At 37.0% G+C, this 18,761-nt stretch overlaps 1 protein-coding gene across 1 annotated transcript in view; it reads right to left on the bottom strand.

Moving 5' to 3' along the window:
- Window positions 1-18,761, bottom strand: part of LOC121330564 (alpha-N-acetylgalactosaminide alpha-2,6-sialyltransferase 3-like) — a 56,852-nt gene that overhangs the window by 26,228 nt on the left and 11,863 nt on the right. The window contains exon 2 of the mRNA XM_041277172.1: window positions 7,269-7,460. Within this exon, the coding sequence (XP_041133106.1) occupies window positions 7,269-7,460 (192 nt within the window). The remainder of the gene's footprint in view (window positions 1-7,268; window positions 7,461-18,761) is intronic.

The raw sequence follows: 18,761 nt of genomic DNA, 5'->3' as shown, positions 1-18,761 counted from the left end.
AGAATTATTTTCTTTCAGAAAGCTTTACTGGTATACATTGATTTCACAGTACAGTATATTATGTTTGGCTATTATGTTTTCATGTTTCCAGCAGCTTAATTAATATGCAACAAAAACATAAACTTCCTAACATTTTATATACTTAAATACTCCAAACTAACCAAGCATAATAGCTGCAATCAAATCCACCTGCAGTTCATGTTTTGAATAGAGGACACACATTGTGGTGAAGGATTTTTTTTTTATTAAAGGTTCAGTATAAATCTATTGACTGCAGCAAAGTCTAAATGAATGACAGCTCTGCCTTGTATTTGTGTAATTCAAAATAATAACAAACCATTCAGAGTTCTCCGTTGAGAAGACTCCCTTTAATATGTTCAGTGTGTCATTTTTTCCTCATTCCAGTTGCTTTTTTTTTTTTTAAAAGAAGGAACATGTTTAATAAAGCCCAAAGAGAACTGGCTTTTTATTCCTTAGTCTATAAAATATGCACCAGCTACAATAGCATTCCTGATTGACTTGAGCTAACGATTCATTTACTCCAATATGCCAAGAAAAGAAACATATTTTCTCTAGTGGTGATTTGGTTTTAATTGTTGTTGCGTGGATATTAAAAAAAAAGGCTCAAGAGATAAAGAAAACATTTTTGTACAAATTGCAAAACATACTCAGATTTTTGCAAACAGTGGGCTTATCTCACTGAAGGTTCCAAATAGGTAATGTGCATTTCACACAAGAACAGCAGCAACAGTAGCTAGTTAATTACCTTGCCCACTGATAGACAGTCTGTAACTGAGCCTCTGGCTACAGCTGACATTTTATTTAACAGCTTACAGATGCCTTCAATAATGCTGTAAAAATAAATAAATAAATAAAATAAAATAAAAAAAAAATTAAAAAAAAATAATAATATATATATATATATAAATTAGCAGTGTATATGATAGGTCACAACAGGGTAAAAAGCATTGAAAAGTATATTAAAGCATGGTAAAATCATGACGAAAGTACATACAGGCATGGTAAAAGAATAATAAAGCCCATAGTAAACCATGCAAAAGTATATTCGAGTATAAGTGTAAAAAAAAAAAAAAACTATAACGTTTTATAAGTAACTTAAAATCTGCAACTTTTTTAGGAGCTGAAAACAAGTCAAAAGGTCTAATTAAGCAAATTCTTAATCTTAGTTCAATTAAGGGTCTAGTTAAGTAACTAAGAGCACAGTTGGAATAAAAACCAGAAGACAGGGGGTCCCCAGGACCAGGGTTGGGAACCACTGCTCTGGTGCATGTCAGAAACTGTTTGTACACTACAGTAAATAAGAGAAAGAGCTTGACAGAACTTAACAAGCCTGATGCTGTAAAGATTAATAACACAACCACAACAGCAACATGAACTATAGATTACTCCCCAGCTAGGTCTGCAGAAGGCCACTTACGCAGTCACAGCCACGGCTGAGCTTATCATAAACCCATATGTGAGAATTCTGTATAGCACAGAGAGATCTGAATCAGCATTTGGTAGATGGTTCTATCTAATAGGTATAAGACCAGTCTTACTTGAAAGCTTGAAAAAGGAAAGCATCTGTCCGCAAACTCAACCAAAGTAAACAGCAGAATGGTTTCCAGCCAACATAGATTATCAATATATATATTCATCCCCTCCAAACAGACAGTAAGCTATCTCATATTGAACAGTGGACTACTGTAAAGTTAAGGTTTGTATTTGCTGATCCAGTGCTTAGTTTGAAATAACATAGTAAAGCATCAAAGAATCATTCAATTTGACCATGGCAGCAATCTCCTATCAGGAAGTCTTTGAAAACAGTTTATTGAAACCACAATGTGTGAGACTGATAGAAAACATGATAGTGCACGATGCAGGGCCTGTGGCGTCCTCAGATGACATATTGACCTATTCCAATACCTACAGAAGGGTGACAAAATGCTGATTGGATCAAGGTAAAATCCCAGGGCGACTCAAGGTAGTGTCCCAAGCCCTTCTGATGATTGATTGCAAGAATTATCACTATAGACAGGAGGAAGGCAATTAAAAGATTACCCTACACAAAAAAAAAAAACGGTTTGAAGCAAAATAGTGGTAGAATATCAATCAGGTTTTGACTGAACACCAAGACAGCAAGATGCTGAGTCCCTGATTGAACATTAGGGTGGGCTAAACACCTGGCCGGCAAGACTAAAAACAAGTGTGGTAACGTAATACCCAAACTGAAAATCCAAAAAGGCACACCTGTAAAGCTTAAACCATGAAGAAGAGAAGAGAAGCAATCCATTTAACACTAGAACCACCGCGGCTATACTCATGCCTAAATTATGACAGATACATTTTAAACAACGTCAATGTTAAAATGAAAGACAAATGAACAATTTAAATTTTCTAACTTACCACATAAAAAGCACTACTTCAAAAAATGAAAAACTATAATAAAATAAACATTTCAAAAGAAACTAGTGTGTAAACAGGTGTAAACAGGTATATGTAGATACAAAACTGTAAAAACAAAATCCATTTTTAATTTAAAATGAAAGTAACATGTTTAAATTTAAATTTGAAAACCTCAAACTGTCAAAATGACTGCCGTGGCAGTTCTAGTGTTACAATGAGCTGCAGATATATGTAAGAGCCTAACATAGTGCTCGTGTTTTATTGATCCAAAAGCCTTCTACTCACTATGAATATAAAAATGCTCTCACACCTTTGATGGGTTCACTGCTGTTAGCTGCCAAAGATTTTTTATGGGTGAATGTCAGAAAAAAAAAAATAATAATAATTTCGTTCTGCTTTGTAGGCTGTCAGACATAATGAAATGCATAACTTCAAAACCTGGGGGTGTCAAAAAAAAATTCAGCTTGTTGAATCCAATGTATAGTGTAAAATATAAAACTGTATATAGACATGCAGATACAATTTCATTGGAATACAGTAGCTGTTATGTTATTGTGATAATCCATTTGAATTATTAATTTAAATTGGGATGACGCCCAGTTAAAACCTTCAGGGTTGTACAAGAGTTCATTCTTATAGGTTTGCAGCCACTATTCACGTGAATTTGATGTAAAAAAAAAAAGAAAACAAACTACTACCTCAATTTGCATATTTCGTTTATGGAATAAGCAGTCACATGCCGTACAAAACATTTTAAAAGAATGAATTTTGTTGCTTGGAACACTACCTAGCACCTAAATCAGCTGCTCTCGACTCTCACCTTGGAGCAGCACTTACAAAGAAACTTCAAGGCAGCGGAGGTGATGCCACTCATGAGCCTATTTTGTCTTCAGCACAACTCTCAATGCATATTGATTTCGAGTCACTTTGGTCTGGGCACGGTTACATGTTCGATGTCAGCTTGACACTTCATCATGACACCGCTGTGCTCTTCTTTTCTTTGCCTTTATGTTCTTTGAAGTTTGTATGTTTGCAGGGTGTCTCACACAGAAAGGCATTGAAAGCAACCTTTAGGTCTGACCCTGTCCCTTTTTTTTGCTTGCACTGTACTTTACTGGACAGATTCAAACTTAGTAAGCTTGACTGAAGAATCTTCCTCAGTTTTGTCATTAAAGAATGGTTATGCAGGTGTTATTTTTAAAGCTCTAATAGTTTATCATTCTGTTGAGAGATAGACTTCAAGAAAAAAAATGTATTTAGTAATGTCGTTGTATTGCTGTTTTTTTTTTTTAATAGTCTTTGTTTAGCTTTTGTAAAATGTTAACTTCCAAGCAGGGGCTACCAGTAAACATTGTTTGCTTGCTTGCTTAAAGTTCCCGTGAAGCTAGCAACAATAAGATGATTACTTCCAGTTTTCAAAATAGACTGCAACATCTCTCCTCTAAATAAAAAAAACCCAAAAAAACACGACAACTGAAGAGTTCATACGACATGTGAAATTTGCTTAATTTTTTTCTGTACTCAGATACTCTGTACTTGTTTGAAAATGAACGTCTCTGAAAGGTAAATGTATTAAATCCTCTTTGATAATGTATTTTTCTGAATTATTTAACCCTACATTCCCCAACATGCCTGTTAACTAAACATTTTTTCAACCTTAATGAAAACTGCAATACACTTTAAACCAACCTGCTTCAAAAACCCTAGCGATCTGATGGTATCACAACCAAAAAGAAAGCGTCAAGTGACAATGTAATTACTTGGCTAGTCATACCTTAAAATTTGAATGCTATGGATTATTGTTATTATTACTAATACATTAGTACTACTATTACTATTTAGTTCAACACACTACAAATGAGATGTTTTAAAATGAACATGCCACATAAATAAATGCATGTTACAAACAAATCATATAGTTTAACAGCAGCTCAGCATGAAATCACAAGCAGGGCTTTTAACCTAATTTAGATTAACGTCTCTACAGATTCAAGGGAAAGTGATTTATTATCCAAGCACATTTCCGGAGCTCTTTTGTCCCTCTGCAGAGCATCAGGGCATTGGAAATCAAAAACCAAGCATTCAATAACTTCCAAGACCCTGTTAGAAACCGTCTACAACAACTAGAATTCCTTAAGAAATCTGTAGATAACTTGATGTCACTTTACGGAGATTGTGTTTCATTGTTGTTGCTTGGTGGACAAACGACTATGCTAAATGCTTGGAGGTTTATGGGGCTAAAGACTGAGACTATCCTAGTAAAAAGTGTTACTCAGGCCTGCACTCAGCTTTTTTTAATCATGTTGAAAATATGTTAATGCATATCTAAAATATAACCTTGTTTTTTCATACTCCGTTCTGTTGCTTATAAGAAACGAGGTTTGTGGTCACATTATTTTTGTGAGTATTCATACTGGCTGCTTGTGGGAATGCAAATTGTGCCATGATATACTGTACATCTTATGTATGTGTGTGCATCTTTTTCCTCATTCATTATATCGAGTCACTAATTAGGATAAAAACGATGCAAGTTCTTGAGTTACCGTCACAGTTCAATAGCATTGAATGACAGTCCCTATCACAGAAATCCCCAAAGATATACTAATGCCTTCAATCAGGCAATCCATAGGGATAAGCTTAGGACAAGATCTCTGTGCATTTCTCTCGGGTATAACCCAATCATTTCTCTTCAAGTTTCAGCCAAGCCAATTTGTCACAACTTATTTCAAGATTATCTTTTGTTTTCCCTAACAGTTACTAGCAATTCTTTTAACCTGAATTCCATAGGATTAATTTGAAAAATGCATTGCGTTGCACAGCTCATAACTCACCTTCAATTGAATAGCATGAGAGCTTCAGTATTTCCCCAGATGATGGTTTATTCAGATTAATGCAGAAATCAGTGAAGCAAAAGTACCAGCAAATATAGAAATGGGTCCCGAGAGGCATTCCCACAGCTATGAACCATACATTTCAAATCTGAATCTTGGAAAGCATACTGTATATAAAACATAGTACTGGTACAAACCAGTGTGTGGGCCATTCCTCACCAAGACAGCCAATAAGTCTTTCTTTCTATTCAGATGCACCATGTATTTCAACCTAACCACTCCATAGCAGTCTTTGTATGAGCTCTTAATTCTTATTATCTGGTTTCAAAGAACATTAGGTAGGTTAAGTCTAAGATGATTGCTAATCAGGGACTGTAAAACTAGTACAATGTGTGTCAGTTAAGGCTTCTATCATGTTGAAACTATAATGGACATGACGGACAATACAAATATTTGAGGAGGGCTGCGGTTTAATGGATGTGGTGCTGAAGAAAATATAAAGACCAATAAAGTATGGGCCCTATTCACAGACTTGGTAACACATGAGTCATTTGAATACTGCAGAATTTTAATAAAGTATTTATAACGTGTGTATAAATGGGGATATATGTGCTTCTGTGTGAGCTGTTTCATCTTGATTTTGTCAGCCACCACTTACAGTATGTAGCTAGATTCAAACCCACAATACACAGGGTATTGCATTAGTTAAATAAATAAAACAGTGGATTAATAGCAGATCAACTAATGTCTGAAAATGGCTTTTCAGAATCTTCAAGATCCCTCAAGAACCTGAATACAGTCCCTCAGGTTGTGAAAGTAAATATTATAAAATAAGTGTATCTGTTAGTTCTTTTCTTCATCATTCGCCCTGGGTGGAAATTATTACCTACCCACGGTATGATTCAATCTTCGTCCATCAACAACTGTTAATGTACCTCTGGCATGGCCAATTGCACTTATCACAGTTGTGGCTCAATCTCATTAGCTCAGTTTGGTTTCTATTACTCTTGCTCTATAACATAACAACATCCCCATGGTGATTTCTCTGGGCAAGGTCACTTTAAGCTAAAACAGGATTTTAAGCCAATGAGTCATTTTTGTCTCCCTTGACTTGCCCTCACTGCTGTTTAATATTCAGCAGCAGTCAAAAATACAGGTTGTCACTCAAGGGAGGACTTATTTAAGCCTCCATAATATATGAATACATTTGGAATGGAAACAAATGATAATGCAAGAAATGTGCTAAACAGTGTTAAAGGTCAGGATGCTGTTTCTGGATTATTTACCTTGCATACTGAACATAAGAGGCAGACACGCTGTAACCCAATTACACTTGTGCCTGTGTCCATTATTGATACAGTCGACGTAAGACCTAGTTGTTTGACAGAGCCTACCTTTAGAAGTAATGGAGTCTCGTAAAGTCTACAAAACAACTTGAAATGCTTTCCTGTGTAAAAAATATGTAATTGAAGAAAAATATATATAATACAAAATGTTGTATTAGATATAGCTGAAAACAAAGACATGACTGATCACACAAACAAAATGAATGAATACTTGCCCCAGAATGCAAAGATAACACACATCACTGAAGAGGCAAAGTGACAGCAATGGAATTAAGAATGACATGCAGGGCAGAGAAGTGACAGTGGATGAACCAGAGGATGCAGGCAGGAGCTCCAGGGAACAGGGTACTGAAGTAGGACAAATATTAAGGTGAAGACGTAAGCTGTTGGAGAATTGAGAGGTCAATGTGGGCTGCATCAATAACCGCCTAAAAGAGATGAAAGGATGTGCAATAACATTTTACTGAATAGCCCTGTATAACATGATAAAACCTCACCAGGCAACGCACTATCCAGGAGACTTGCCCCAAGCTGAGAATTCAATGCAAAAATGAGGTATTAACAAAGTGCTTTCTAATCATGTCGATTTTCCTGTGAAGAAGGAAACCCCCATGTTTTAGCAAAGTCCAGTAAGGATGCAATTGCATTTTACTGTTCACAGGAGTTACCTCCTTTAGAGACTTACCTCCTGCTTTGGCACTCTGACATATCCACTGTGAGACTTAAACCTGTGCTGCAAGCGGGAAAAGACCCATCGGTTGCTGAAGGACTGTCCAAAATAAGGTTGAAGTAAAACGTAGGGCTTCTCAGTGTAGTGGACAGCAGCAACAAACACAGACACGGCCACGATCAAACTCATGACGATGACAGATTTTCTCTGAAAGACAGGATACAACCGTGGAAGCGGATCAGAACAGCTCATTAATGAAACTGAGATTCACAAAGGGCAAATGACAATACATGCTGGAAGCAATGACGCTGAATGTGACCCCACTCAGATACTAGTGTTGTAAAGGGATTCTTTAACCTTTCAGCACTGTCTTCAGATAAGTGAGCGCCGGTATCAAAACCAAAGTATCTTCCTTTTCTGGACAATTTAAATGAGTCAGTTTACAGCTGAAATGTGGCACTTAAATAATTTAACCACCAACATTTTTATTGACCCAAAATTGAGATTTCAAATGCATTAGACTACTTTCCATTGCTACACTATTTGCCTATAATAGTTTATAGCATATAGGCATCACATGCTCAAACTGTCTATCCCTTCAACAGAATTCATAGGGTAATTTAAAAAAATCTAATATTTGTCATTTATTATAATATATACTGTATAGTTACAGCAAATTAACAGGGCATTCTCAATTTTATATTAGTAGTAATGTCAGAAAGCATGTTCCTATGTACAGCTTACTAACAGGTCAACACAAGGACTAAGCTGCAGAGAGATACTGGTTATCAATTTGAACACATTACTTTATAGGTAAATGCTTCTCTGATGCAAAGAAGCTCTGGTGGAACGTGCAAAATGAGTGCAGCTCTGCCACATTAATCATGTTGAAAATCGTAACGTAATTACTTTCAATGTAATGAAGACTCTTGATATCTAATGCTATTATCACAGTCTGAGAGATATCAGTGTCTCTGGGTTCTTGTGAGAAGATAATTCCTGTTGCAGCAGTCGGTAATATTATCATACATTGTATCAATGATTACGCTATGTAACACAATTTTTGTTCCTGGGTAGTAAGTGTTATTTCCTAATTGCTTATGCCTCAAAAGTATAGAAAACGACTATTATTCCCCACACACTTTGCTTTTGTGACCAGGACAGTGATATTTCAAAATATCACTATTTCCAATGGGAAAACGGGCAAATGTGTGTCTTTTCGTTCACATAAAGTCAGAAAAAAACAACATATGAATCCAAATTAACATGTATTTATACTAAAGTAATATAAAAATGACTACAAAAGATTTAGAAGTGAGTAGTTTTTCGAGATTTACGATTATACTGTATTTACAGTATACTCGTAAATCTCGAAAAACTACTCACTTCTAAATCTTTTGTAGTCATTTTTGTCAATTTCTGTCAGCTTTTTGTTAAGTATATAGAAAACTACAAAGTGGTGTGTAATTCAACATGTTAAGGTAGCATTTCTAAGCAGGTTTCCTTCGACTTTACAAAGCAGAATTAATTCATTCTATAGGGTGATGTAAAACTTTTGGCCATGTAGCTGTACAGTCATGTGCTCATTTTGTACTACAGTACAGTATATTCCTCATCAGACATTAAAGACATTAAGGGCAACTTTATAAGGACACAAATCACTGTTAATGATGTGTCTTGTTTAGGTTCATTTTGAGCAGCCCCAGGGAGACATTAAATGACAATCCACCAGTTGAACAGGAAACATATCTCTGCTCGTCTTTCATACCAGTCTAATCATTGCAAATGCAGTGTAATTTAGAATTTCACTGATTATTAATCTGGGGTTTAAACTCGCAAACTAGTATAACGTAGCATAATTTCAAGGAATTGCATTTCAAGGAATAGAAGAATTATCAACTGATCATAAATCGTGTTTTGTGCAGTAAATCAGCTGCAACACAGACCATTAAATCTAAACTCCTTTTTAAATAAGTTTATATTGAAACATCACTGACTCAGAAACAGATGCGGGACCATCTATGAATCATCTTAAATGAGAAGATGCACTTCAATTTCAGAGCATCTGTCTTAGACATCAACCATATGCCTGGTTGAAGAATAGGCTTCTGCACACCATTATTGTTGTCTGTGCTAGCATACCACTGCTGTGCAAAAGTCTTAGACATGTTAGGCTTAGGCAATACTTGAAGATAATATCCTTAAGGAATAGAAAGAAGACAAACGTTGAATTGACAACAGAACTGATAGAAGGCACAGGTGTAGTTGTCAACAGTCCAAAGCACCTTTGACCATTGTTCCATAGTCCACTTTCTGTGTTCTTGTGCATTTTTTAGCCTTTTAGTCTTGTTCCCCTTTCTTAACAGGGGTATTCTTACTGCAACATATCCTTTAAGTCCTGATTTCAAGAGAGACCTTTGTACTGTTGATTTGATGGATAACGACACCAGCGGCTTCTGCCAGCGCTGTTGTCAATTAAATGTTTGTCTTCTTTCTATTCCTTAAGGATATTATCTTCAAGTATTGCTCATCCTTGTTAGACATTTTTTTGGGTCTCCCAGTCCTGTGCTTGTCAATTACAAATGATGCTTCTCTGTACTTGTTGATTATGCTCCTTGAAAATCGAGTGATGCAAGCTATTTCACTCAATGTTTTTCCTTGAAATTTAATATAAATGTGTATAAATGGCTGTTTTTTGTATTTAAAAATACAATATACAACACAACTCTTACAATAAGATTTCAGCAGAACAAAATGAGACTAGCCAGCTGCTGGAGCTTAGAGATCCGTGACTCAATGCCAGCAGCCGCCACACAATGTGAATGGGATGTTACCACCTGTAACAGGAAGACCAGTGACCAAGTGCTGCCAGCATTTATATAACCAGCTGATCGCCACCATGGGGTCCCAGTTCCCTTACAGTAGAGCGCCCAGTTGTGTTATAGGAGGCTGTGTGATGTGTCAGTGTGCTAGCTGAAATAGGGAAAAAGGGTATGATTTACCATACATATGTTTTGCCATGAATGTATTCTGCGATGCCCAGGTTTGAATGGGGTTAGGAAAGCATGTCTGTGTAAGTGTGAGCGTGTGTGTGTATGTATGTTTGCATCCACTCTTTATGTGTTGACTGAGCTATGACACAATACAGTGACCTACTCTAACCCATTGTCTTCATCTTTAAATGGCATATCTACAGAATGTTCTACTCCATCAGTTTCCTCATCATAACACTCCACCACTCCATCAACCATGTCTCTGCACTGCCAGCACTCAATGAATACTTTCCCCAGAAATCATTAATACAATGACTTTATTCTTAGAACTATTGCCTTTATCTACGCGCTCAAAACAGGGTTCACTGTCTCTGCTGTATTGTAAAATGTTAAAGCTAATGGCAGATACTCCAGCAGGAAATGTTGATATGATGGAAGATGCTTTAGGTCTGCCAAATATATAATTTAATCAGAAAGGAGGTTTTTTTTTGCTTCAAGACATTTTTTGCCATTGTGTATAATCTAACACAACCTACTACACTACAACACAAAATAATTTAAACCAACCTGCATTATAAACTTGTGGCAATGGCCCATAAAAATTATTTTCATAAATCTGTTGAACAACAGATGAAAGGAAATTGCATTTGCATTGCAAAAACATTACAATCATACAACCTTTCTGGCAAACCCATTTCTACCGCCATGGTCTGCTGCTCAACGAAAAAAAAAAATCTAATTTTAATTAACTAGGATTCAGAAATATTTACCAAATATCTCCTCTGCTGATCCTGCCTAATTTCATATCCACATTTACTCCCATGAGAAATGAGCACTTCTTCCACAAGACACAAAGAACTGCAAAGTTATCATCTATGATAGAGTGGATTACAGACTTTGTTTAATATGCTCTCAGCAAAATTAGAACTGCATTCCCACAAGAGACAACCATCCACAATGTTAGAAGCCTCTCTGTCATTGAGACTCTTTCATATTTGATGTGACTGAATATCATCAGGATATTGTTGAGCAATGAGAGAATTAGTATCTAAATTACAATAAACATTGAGCATCTTATAATATATACTCATGTATATTATTCTGCAATAAAGCACAGGGAATAAACACCAAACAAACCAAAAAAAACATTGAATAGCAGCTAAAATCTGCCTAAAACAAAGCTAATTGGATATAAAGGGCCATATAAAAGTTTGCCACATTAAACTCGCATCAGAAAAATCACAGCAACTACTGTCAAACAAATTGCCATTATTGCACAAAACTGGGTATCAGTGGGTAATAGTGTGGAAAATAAAGGGGTGAGGTGTTTCTGCTTTTGAAAAAATGCAAAAAATCAACAAAACAAAAGCTCTATGAATTGTAACCTTTCTATTTATGTCTCTCATTGCTCAGGTTATTTCTTACAATCAGTTTGTTTTCACCTCGACTGTTTTTCCACTCTTTCAGAATATATATGTTGAAAATTAAACAAAAATCCTATTAAGGCATAATTCCGACTGAATGGCACTGATTCCCTGTGGAGTAACCAGTAGGTGAAACGTGTGCACAAAGTATAAAGCTGGAATGGCAATTTTCCAATTCATTCATTGAAATTGCTTCCCACTGTCAGACTATGAAGGATGTCCTACTTGGAGCTCATATGGTTTAGAATTCTAATGACAATACCATAAGCATGCAGTCATATTCTTCTATAATTCCTTTAAAGAATACCAAAGACTTTTCCTAAAGTGGTTTCTGGTTTTGTAATAGAGCAATGTTCCCCACAATGTATTCTGATGAAACCAAGAAATAACGTAGGTGCAGGAAGGAGAAGTTTAAGGGATGCAAATATATTTTCTTCTGATGCATAACTCCGTTCATGTATTTCGATTTTATGGTTGAAAATATGTGTAAATAAATTACCATGCAAAACTATGATTTACAAGGAGTAATTAATAGCAGAAAAATGCAGTACTGTATATGCTTCAAAACATCCTTGAAATTATAGTATCCAGAAGGAAGTCATTAACAGAAACCAATTGTAATCACCTAGAGGGTTAACATTTGGAGTTCAGTCTATTTAAATGAGTCTGTCTCACAGCACCTGTACGGATTCATGTTAATTATTTGAGAGTATAATCTTTGGAGGTTTAAAAAAAAGGTTAATATAATTTATAGATTGCCTCACAAACACAACAGACAATTCCCAGGGCATTCTTGATAACAGGAGGTTGTTTTAATCACAAGAGGTTCACCTGAATAAACTATTTGAAATGAACAATTTAAATACTGTAATTATATAGCCCAACCAGTGCCTGAATTAAACAGAGTAGCAGAAGGTGGAGGGATTCCATGAATGGTGCTTTAAAGCATTGTGTCGGGGCAGTGGTTCTCAAGCCAAAGGTGGCAATACAAGTCTTGTGCAAGCAATGATTAACCAATAAGTGCCAAAACAAGCCAACATAGAAAAAACAGAGGCAGAGTCAGTGTCTTTATTAGATGTTAGGCCAGTTCAAAATAAGGTAACATAAAGGGAAGCAGAAATAAGAGAACATTAAAATGGGCTCAGAAAGATGGATGGCGGTTACCGTTAGCAACATGACCATTGGCCAGTGGCAGTCTGAGTATTGGTGCTATGAAGTGTTGGCAGATTGGAAAATATTTCTATTGGAGGCTCCAGCTTCCAAACAGTACATGCATTCAGCAGTGGTGTATGTTTTAAATTCAATGATTATTATTTTGAACTACTCAGCTTGGATGCCACTCACTCACTGACCAGGTCTGAAGATCAGCAGGCCACCTTTGTTCCCAGTGATCTTCTCAAAACCTACAAGTGAATCTAAGCACTTGTCACCACCTCAAAAAAAGCTGTACTTGAAATAAAATCAAAGTAAAACTGTAGACTTTAAATGTAACAACACTTTTCCACTAAATAAACGGATAACATAGGGTGCCACTGGTTATTAAAAACTTCAACTGGAATAATGTTTCTTTCATGATTCTGCCTTCAGATGTTGAATGACCTGAATGAATACAGCATCTTCAAATAAATTAAACAAGGTTGTTAGGGACTGTTTTGCTAATGAAATTAATGATTAAATTCAAATTTAAACTCATTAGACATTAAAGCACTAAACTTCTTCACAAGGCAAAATCAAATTCGCCAAAGCTGTTTTGTAGAGCCAGTATAAGCTGTGACTGCAACTGTGGGTGTATTGTCAGGCTGTCAAAAGTCAGAAATGTGAGAGCAGGGCTGTCTTGTGCATCTGTTCTACTTAAAAACAATACTACTCTGAAGTTTAAAAATAACATACCGTAATTATATAGTACACATTTTGTCCAGTAGGCCTATACAGTATACAGTATAGTAGTAAAATCAAATTCATAACTAGCACACTTACTCTAACCTGTAGGCTACCAGTAACACTAAATAAATCATGCTGCTGCATTGTACACATTGGTTCACTTTTTATTATTGCTATTTTTAACTTGGCCTACTTAGTAGCTTAGACAATTAGCACAAAATAAGTAATGGCGCCACATTGAAAAGTTATGATACTTACAGGAGGACAGTCAATTCTCATTAATACGAATTTCAAGGGACTAGCAACAAACGTTGCATTATACCACTAATTCGTATTAACATGAGTAGCCTATAAGCCAAATCTACACTGTCAGTTTCTATTTGTTAGTCAGGGGTGCAGTGCTAAATTGTGCACAATTACAAACCACCTGCACATTAAAAGACTAGGTGTGGTTCCTATTCCTGTACAGATGCTCAGAAAGAGCTGGAGGGGTTAGCGGCACATGTGTGTAGTCTACTGTTGCTCCCAGTAAGTTTGGAAAACCAGAAATGTCACAGAAATTTGTTTTCAAGGCTTGTAAGTACACCCTTAGTGAAAAATAGGTACTTGGGTTTTCGCCTCAAATATGTATTGGGCACAACTGGCAACACATGACAAAAAGTGGACTTGGAAATGGCTGCAACAACTATGACCGTTTAAAACGTGCTTTGAAAAGTTCATAACAAATTGATGCAATTGTAAGTGTCACAGTTGCTGGCAGCTTTACTGCATCTCATTGTAATATTTGAGAGGCCTCATTTTTACGAATGTATACAGGAATGCTCATAATTACATATTCATCTGAGGCTAAACAGCGAAGAAAAACTGCTGCCGCAAAGCATTCCCTAAAAAGTGTATAAAAGGTGATTATTTTTATTCTAGACTGAGGGCAGAATATTCAGAATACAGAATTTTCATAACTTTTTGCTGGTAATTGGAATAATTTGTTTTGCCTTTTTGTTCATTGTCAGTGTGTTGGGTTAGTCATTCTCTCTTTTGCATAATAGCATTAAAGTACTTGTAAAGTATATTAATGTCTTTGATCTTTTATAAAGGACCGAAGTTATGGCATTGCCGGGTCCCAATTAAGACTGCCTCATTATAAAGATGGAATAAACATTCATCTCGAGTTTGAAGGCCATTGCACATGGATTCTGTTCCCTTATCAGAGTTTACTGCAATGCACGTTAATTAAGCAAGCTTGTACATTTCCGATTGGGCCTCGGTCACACAAGAGTGATGCGTTGACATTTATTTATACGTGTATGATTAAATTAAGGTTAGTAGTATAGCAGGATTAGAGAACAGTATGGTAAATATCACAACTCAGGACTCAAAATAAAGTTAACCATGACTTGAATTCTAATATTCTCATGAATTTGTGCCTGGGAATGTCCACTCTAATTTCTGTAAAAGGCACCCCGTTATAATCCTAGACAATATGGACAAATTTGAAGACCATTTGTTTTTGCGGTTCCTTTGTAAAGACCGATGATAACTTAACTGATGGTTGGTAATACTGTTTTGAGTTGTACTGTATCATGCTAATTTGTCTAAGATAAAGAAGTAAAAGAAACATCAGGCAGTTGAAAACAAATCTACAATAGCTACATAACGGCAAGCTCATCAACATATTCAAAATGTGTAAAGCGCAGAAATCCGTTTTACTGAGTCATTGATTTGTATTCTGCTTTGGACCGAGGGCAGCATGAGATGCTTTGAATACATTTGTGGCTATGTCATCCATCATAAACACAATGGATCGACCCCGGGTTACTGGTTTCCTCATTGTGTAGGTTCATGTAGCTGGGGGATTTGAGATTTGCGTTGTTATAACAGGAGACAGCAACACTGATAACAAGGTGTATTCGTATAAAGGTCGCTAAAACACGCTGCCAGTCTTTCAAGGCCAGCAATGCCGAAAAATGCTTTCTGCCTTTCCAACTAGGCTAAGCGAGGGATTCTCAACTACAAAAAGAATACATTAGATAACATTGTATATTTCATGCCTACACCAAGTCCTTCACTTGAAAGTGATCTTTTAGCTTTACCGTGCTCATCTAGGCACACTTTACCTGGATTTTACCACGATACTTTCTCCACACATGTTTTTCAGAATCTACCACTAAAATATATATATTTTAATTTACACTGGCAAGAAGTCACAAACTAACTCAAACTCCAGTAGCATGGTAAAGTTAATAAAGAAAACAATAAAAACAATTCGAGTTGTATTGTTACATATGCTAAACTGTGAAAGAATTTCGACACCCTGCATTTCCATGAAGGTTTGATAACAAGTTAGAATTTGAACAATATACATCCAAGTGGATGATTGCTGTTGATGCGGTGTGGTAATGTCATTCATCAACACAGATCCATTATCTCTCAAAGCACTAATCAGTATAATTGCATGAGAAAACCGCAAGCTGTGTTATGAAGACCTGACAGAAAATGGCAGTACTGTATGAGAATTAACACAGTGTCAAGCCAGTGCCTTCTTTGTCTATTGTGGTTAACAAGGCCAGTGTTAAACACAATTTAGTTAAACACGCCATCTCTTAACCTCTAGGCCATTCCACATTGCATTGTCTAGAATAACATTTAACAGAACTGACCCAATTGCTTACAGGTTTGTAAAGGATGCTGAGTTTTAGTTTTTTTCAAATTAATTTATACAGGCTTCCACGATCTCTGAAATTGTTTTTATAATAACATTTACAGTACTGCACAATACTAATAACACAGCTTGAGTCTTTCACTTGTAATTTAAATTCCAGAAATTGTTGCAAGAACAGCCTCTGTAAATAATAAAGTATTATGAAATATCCTAATCAAGTACATTGGGCAGTGGTGCAGAGGCGCTGAGGCATCTGCCATTTAAAAATATTGTCTTCTAATCTTCTTTTCAAATTCCTATTGCATAATCTTGATTCTCTCAAGCAGAAATCAGCATACTTGGATTATGTAGCTATGGTGCTGTTCAGGGGTGAACTAATAGGGAGCTCTGTAGGCAGATATAACCATCTGTCCTCAGGAAGTTGACAAGGCAGGTTTGTCGAAAGCTGACAGACAATCAGTGGTTTGCTTACCAGATTTTAAACTGAATGAAAAATGGGATTTTTTTTATCTGGGATATTTCTTAACATGTATTGCAGTAGAAATAAAAAGTCGGGTTAATATGAAACAAAGAAAACAGAGCAAGGTTCTTTCTCAGAAGTCCCAGATAATATGATTCTGTTGCGTTCTAGGTAGATGACCCCAGACATGTTCAGCAAAGCAAACCCCTCTAGTGTCTCTCAAGCTGCAAAGCCAGGTCAGTTTTAGATTTCCCGGACAGCTTTTTGATGGGAAGAGCCCTTTTGAGCTCCTGCAGTTTTACGTATCTATGAAGGAGGGTATCATCCCAACTGTGCATTTACTTCTGACATCACAGTTACATATAGAGTGGCCAATTACCTTCTTCAGAGAGGTATCCCTGCCAGGTGTATGTACAGTATCAGAGTGAGAAGGGCTCAGTTCATTGGCTTGTGGCCCAAAGCCTTGGCCATTGACATTTCCTAAACAATTCTACGATGTAGGCTGCTAAAAAGCATTTCATAATGATACCGTTACTGTATAATGCAATTCATAATTCTGAAAGCCTATTAACACATATTAATTATGATGTATGGCAGCATTAAAAGTGTCTTACATAGTTTTTTTTCTGTAACTTTAATCTTAACATAATCAATTATTTTGGCAGGGGAACTATACTAGATACTAGTGGTGTGGGGTAGTGTAGTAAAACTGTCATGTCCATGTACTTTTATTACAAATGCCATCATTTCATTTCAACTGGTTTTACAACAGTGTCTTTCAAAATATTCATATACCTGAAGTAAATGAGAATCCATATACCTAAACCCGTTTACCCTTCCTCTCCAAAACCCTCGAGCAGGCAGTACACCGCCAGCTCTCTGTTTTCCTGCCTAACAACTCTCTGTTCGACCCTCTCCAATCTAGTTTCTGCTCTGCTCACCTCCCTCCTATCAACTCCTTCTCCCAGCTCTCTGTAGGGTCTGCTACCTCTGCCCTTTTCTCCTACTTCACCTCCTCCCTCGAGTCCCTCTGTCCCTCCATCTCCTCTGAATCTCTATCTACATTCATCTGGAATCCAACACACACCCTCCCTCCTCCTCAGCCAAGAACCTCAGAGTAACCCTGGACCCCTGCCTCTCCTACTCCCAGCACATCTCCAGTCTAGCACACACCTGCAGTTTCTTTCTGAGCAACATACAAAGAATCCGACCCTTCCTCACCAACTACTCCATGCAACTTCTCGTCCAGGCACCGGTACTCTCCCACCTAGACTACTGCAACTCCCTCCTAGCCGGCCTCCCTGCATCCACCATCCATCCACTCCAGCTCATCCAGAACTCCACTGCTCGTCTGGTGTTCTCTCTGCCTCGCTTCTCCCATGCTAGTTCACTGCTCCACTCACCTCACTCCCGATCATCGGTCGCATCCAGTTCAAGACTCTTGTACTCATCTACCAATGCCTTGACCAGACTGCATCCACTTACCTCCAGACCCTCATCTCTCCCTACACCCCCACCCGACCTCTCCGCTCCGCCTGCACTAGAAGACTGGCCGTACCTCCTCTAAGCTCCTCTGCCTCCACAGCCCACTCCTTCTCCACCCTCGCCCCGCAGTGGTGGAACGACCTTCCTATGGATGTCAGGACTGCCCAGTCCCTGACCACCTTCAGGCGTCTCCTCAAGACACACCTCTTCAGACAACACCTGTAAAACTCAACTCTTCCCTTCTGGATAATATGGGCAAATAAATAAATAAATAATAAAAAATCAATAGGAACGCTACCAAGGAAAAGCAGAAATACAGCTTACTGAACAATTAACCAGCAGTTAACAAATGTGAAGCAATCTTCGTCTGGATAAATTTCCACATACCCCGGGTAATACTGTTCAGAACAAGCCTGTCTTTGTTTGCGTGTACATCATCAGAACACTTTGCAATATTTTCTTTGATATGCAGGCACTGACATCTAGTGAACAAGCATGCATGTTCAAAGTAATGGCATCTCTACTGCAATTGTATGGTGACGATATGTCCAGATTGATGCTGGAGAAACACAAATACATGCCACTAGTTGTTTTTTACTGTCAGGT

This window comes from Polyodon spathula, chromosome 18, assembly GCF_017654505.1.
Source record: "Polyodon spathula isolate WHYD16114869_AA chromosome 18, ASM1765450v1, whole genome shotgun sequence".
NCBI classification, from domain to species: Eukaryota; Metazoa; Chordata; class Actinopteri; order Acipenseriformes; family Polyodontidae; genus Polyodon; species Polyodon spathula.
Note: the sequence above shows the minus strand (reverse complement) of the source record. Positions and strands in the feature narration are given on the sequence as shown.